The sequence below is a fragment of the Fusarium proliferatum genome, assembly GCF_900067095.1.
Source record: "Fusarium proliferatum ET1 genome assembly, contig: FPRO_scaffold002, whole genome shotgun sequence".
NCBI lineage: Eukaryota > Fungi > Ascomycota > Sordariomycetes > Hypocreales > Nectriaceae > Fusarium > Fusarium proliferatum.
Genome location: NW_022194791.1, coordinates 14644 through 18151, shown reverse-complemented (window position 1 = coordinate 18151; position 3508 = coordinate 14644). Strand labels below are relative to the sequence as shown.

Genomic DNA, 3508 nt, shown 5'->3' with positions numbered 1-3508 from the left:
CCAAATGATCAGTCGATCAGAAAGGCTGTGAGAAAGCGAGAGAAAAGCCATCGGGGAGTCAAAGACCTGGTCAACAAATACGGCATTTCAAGCGTAGTAGCCACTATCAGGGTCTTGCTGGATGATCGAGTTTTCACGTGCACCGACGTAGCAAGGCGCCGATTTCCCGACCTCTTTCCAGAAGAGCAGGTATCGAACTGTGAAGAGGGGCGAGGGACAGCAACTGGACATCTGTCTACAAAAGATATGGAGCTTCTTGATGGTGAATATAACCAATTAAACGAGGAATCTGGCGACTCTGGAGGTAATTACTCTTTTCCCGACTTAGGTGAGCCAGCGATATGCTGATGCACTTCCTTCCTTACAGCAGGCGTATTGCCAAACAGCCGACCTGGCCAGACTCTCCGGGATTGTCGCCTTCTCCCCAGGCCACGACAGAGACTCATGTTGCAGCTACAGTTAATACTAGAGCACGCATGTTTCTCGTTTGGACAACGAGAAATGCAACAAACACTGGACGAATGGGACCATAGCTGCGCCGAGGCGATTTCGCTACAGACTTGGATAGAGTTCTTCCAGAACAATAAAATATTCGAGACTGAAGGTAATGCTAAGTCACTCCTGAACCTGCTCAGCTCAGTAGGCAGAATTCAAAATATCATCATTCTTCGGCTCAACCTTAACTTCTTCGAAGTTAACCAGTTTCTACTGAATGCTGAAGAGTTCATACGGCTTCTCGATACTCCATTGTATCTAAACGCTGTCAAGCTGCTTAGACAGCGTACTGAAGAAGTACTTCTTATGGCGAATCGAGATGCTGCCTTAATCCACAACGAAGCTGATAGGAAGGTTGCAGAAATTGAGGCTCAGAGAGAAAGCTTAAATCGGGATGAGGAAGGCATTAAACAGCATCGGGACGAGAACCTGGACAACATCCGAAGTTCTATCGAGCGTGACATATTTACAGCCATGGGGCAAGTCAAAGACGCCTTACCAGGTATTGGACTGGCGGATAACCGTTGAATAAGTTGATTCGGGCTCAGGAATACAATATGGAGTTAAAAGACGATGCATAGAGTGAATAACGCGTCTGATTAGAACCCCACTAGACCGAATCATTTTAATCACTTCGGCTTGTTGAATAGCCTCACTCCAGTGTGATATGTATTTTCGCCGTTTGACCTTGATACCCCAACGAAGACGCCAGTTTCACATCCCCTTGGTGTTTCCTTGCTTATAAGGACTTCAGCCGACTTGTGAAAGACCCCAGCTTCTGTCATAGACGCCTGCGCAGTTACAGTGACGGTCTTATCTCTTAATACATCGTTTGCATTCCTAACCTGGGCACAGACATTCAACGTCGCGGGTATCACTTCGCGTTCGAATTTGGTCGGGTTCACCATCGGAGGCGTCTGTGTTACACGTGCATCGACAGTCGTGTTATCAGTGGCTCGGTAATGAGCCCCTACTGTGAATGGGGCTCGGACTTGATGCTCATGGAAAGACGGCGAGGGTATCGCACCCTTGAACAACTCGTGGTTGGTAGTGTAAGGAGCATTCAAATCGCTTGTAAAAAACTGGAGTCGTGGGGGCGGTGGTTTTATGATGACCTGCTGTTGTTGTCGGGCTGGATTTAAAGCCTAACAGTTGGCAACGGTTAGACATAGTACGGAAAGAAAGCCCAGCTAAAAGGTATATGTATCAGGTATACAGGAGAAGAGACAAGAGCACCTACATTAAAACTTAGGAAATAAGGTGAGAATTCCATGGCTGCTGTCTTGTGGTTTATGTCCTTGTAGCCAGACGATAACGCCGGATGATGGTGATGATGATGATGATGATGCTGATTATAAACAGCAAGCAAGCGGGGTAAACATTGTGATGGTTATCTAAAATTTGAAGTTGATTGGACAGCTGCGCAAATTGTGCTGGCATGCAGAGCCTGATTCGAGACTCAAGCGCTTAGGCATCCATGCAGTACATAGCACGGCTGAAACCCATGTCACTAGACGAAACCTCTCAAAAATTCACATCCATATGCAGCTGTATCTTCTGCCTTGACTGGATCTCAGCGACTTTGGCAACTCGTTTGACACATAGACATTCTATCTGTCCCTCTCCTGCTATCATCTTCAATCAGCTCAGGCGATATGGTTACTGTAGCCCCTCACCAAGCAGAAGACCATGAGTGGGTGAAGAATCGAAAGTTTGAGCCTTACTCACGCTATGGAGACGATGTAGAGCTGGACTTGATTCAGGTTCCCAGCCTCGACGAGGACTGGGTTTACTTAGCATGCGAGAATGACCACCCCTGCAGCAGGTGCGCTCGTATAACGCCACACATCGATTGCATATTCATCGCAGTTGATGGTGCCTGCAGAGGTAACGGCACTCCAAATGCGAAGGCTGCCATCGGAGTCTTCTTTGGCGAAACGTCGCCATTCAATCGAAGCCTCTTGCTACGTCAGGTACCTGTGACGAACCAAATCGCAGAACTGAACGCCGGCATTGCTGCACTCGAACAGGCATTGGAAATACTGCGATCCGAAGTGTTAGGTGAAGACTCGCTTCATAAAGTCATCATCAAGGCGGACTCGGAGTACCTCGTCAAGGGGATGACTGAGTGGGTGTTTAAATGGGAAGTCAACGGATACAAAAATGCGAAACGGGACCCTGTCAAGAACTCTACACTGTTCCAAAAGCTACAAAGTCTTATTGAGGCCTTGAACGCATCTAACGTCGAGGTTCTATTCTGGCATGTACCTCGGGAAATGAACAAAGAAGCCGACAAGTTAGCCAATCAGGCGTTCAACAGCCGTCCATAAAGGACTGGTTGTCAGTCAATCACTTTTGTCATCAAGTTGAGAGTCACTTTAGTTGTCCAGTGGATGGTCGCGTATAATAATAGTATTGGTAGAGACTTCCGGTGACTACCTTATGAGGAATAAACAGTACAAAAATTGGTCAAGTTCGTTACTCTCTCGCCTGGTGAAACACTGTGCTCAGTCCATGAAATGAGCTAGGGCGTACGGGACTGGGGGCGTAACGCAGATGCAGGTCGAGGCTTAGCTGAGGTTCCTCCAGCATGAGCTGTTTGATGTGGTCTTCGTGTAAAAGGTACCGCCGCTTGTATATGAACTCAACTATGGAGTCACGCATCTCTCGCGCATTGTCCGAAACATCATCATCTGAGTCATATGCTTCCCGCGCCACTTTAACGAAGCATCATTTCGGTGTGGACTTTTGCGTCTCGGGCGCGGCCCGGGATTTTATAATCCCAACGGTAGAAGTACTGTACAGCGCAATCCACAGCTCGGGTATCGCGATGAGCCTCGAATGCAAAAGAGGTTGGTTCGCCGAAAAATTGACCATTTTTCGCCCGGTTCTTGCCATTTCGGCTGTGGCTGTTCTGGACGAACGTCGAATGATAGAAAACAACAGCGCGGTGAGCATTATAGGTCTTGCTGCCCTTGGTGAGGCGGAGATCAGAGTAGTCGCCAGTCTCTAG

At 47.9% G+C, this 3508-nt stretch overlaps 2 protein-coding genes across 2 annotated transcripts; both read left to right on the top strand.

Moving 5' to 3' along the window:
• Positions 1 to 246: 246 nt before the first annotated feature.
• FPRO_03858 (uncharacterized protein) lies at positions 247 to 1023 on the top strand (the record flags this gene model as incomplete). The annotated part of the gene is made up of 2 exons (XM_031225883.1): positions 247 to 304; positions 368 to 1023. The coding sequence occupies 2 exons, from the start codon at positions 247 to 249 to the stop codon at positions 1021 to 1023; spliced, it is 714 nt and encodes a 237-aa protein (XP_031076475.1).
• Positions 1024 to 2150: 1127 nt separating this feature from the next.
• Positions 2151 to 2825, top strand: FPRO_03859 (uncharacterized protein; the record flags this gene model as incomplete). The annotated part of the gene is made up of 1 exon (XM_031225882.1): positions 2151 to 2825. One exon carries the CDS (start codon positions 2151 to 2153, stop codon positions 2823 to 2825), a length of 675 nt encoding a protein of 224 aa, XP_031076474.1.
• Positions 2826 to 3508: the final 683 nt, after the last annotated feature.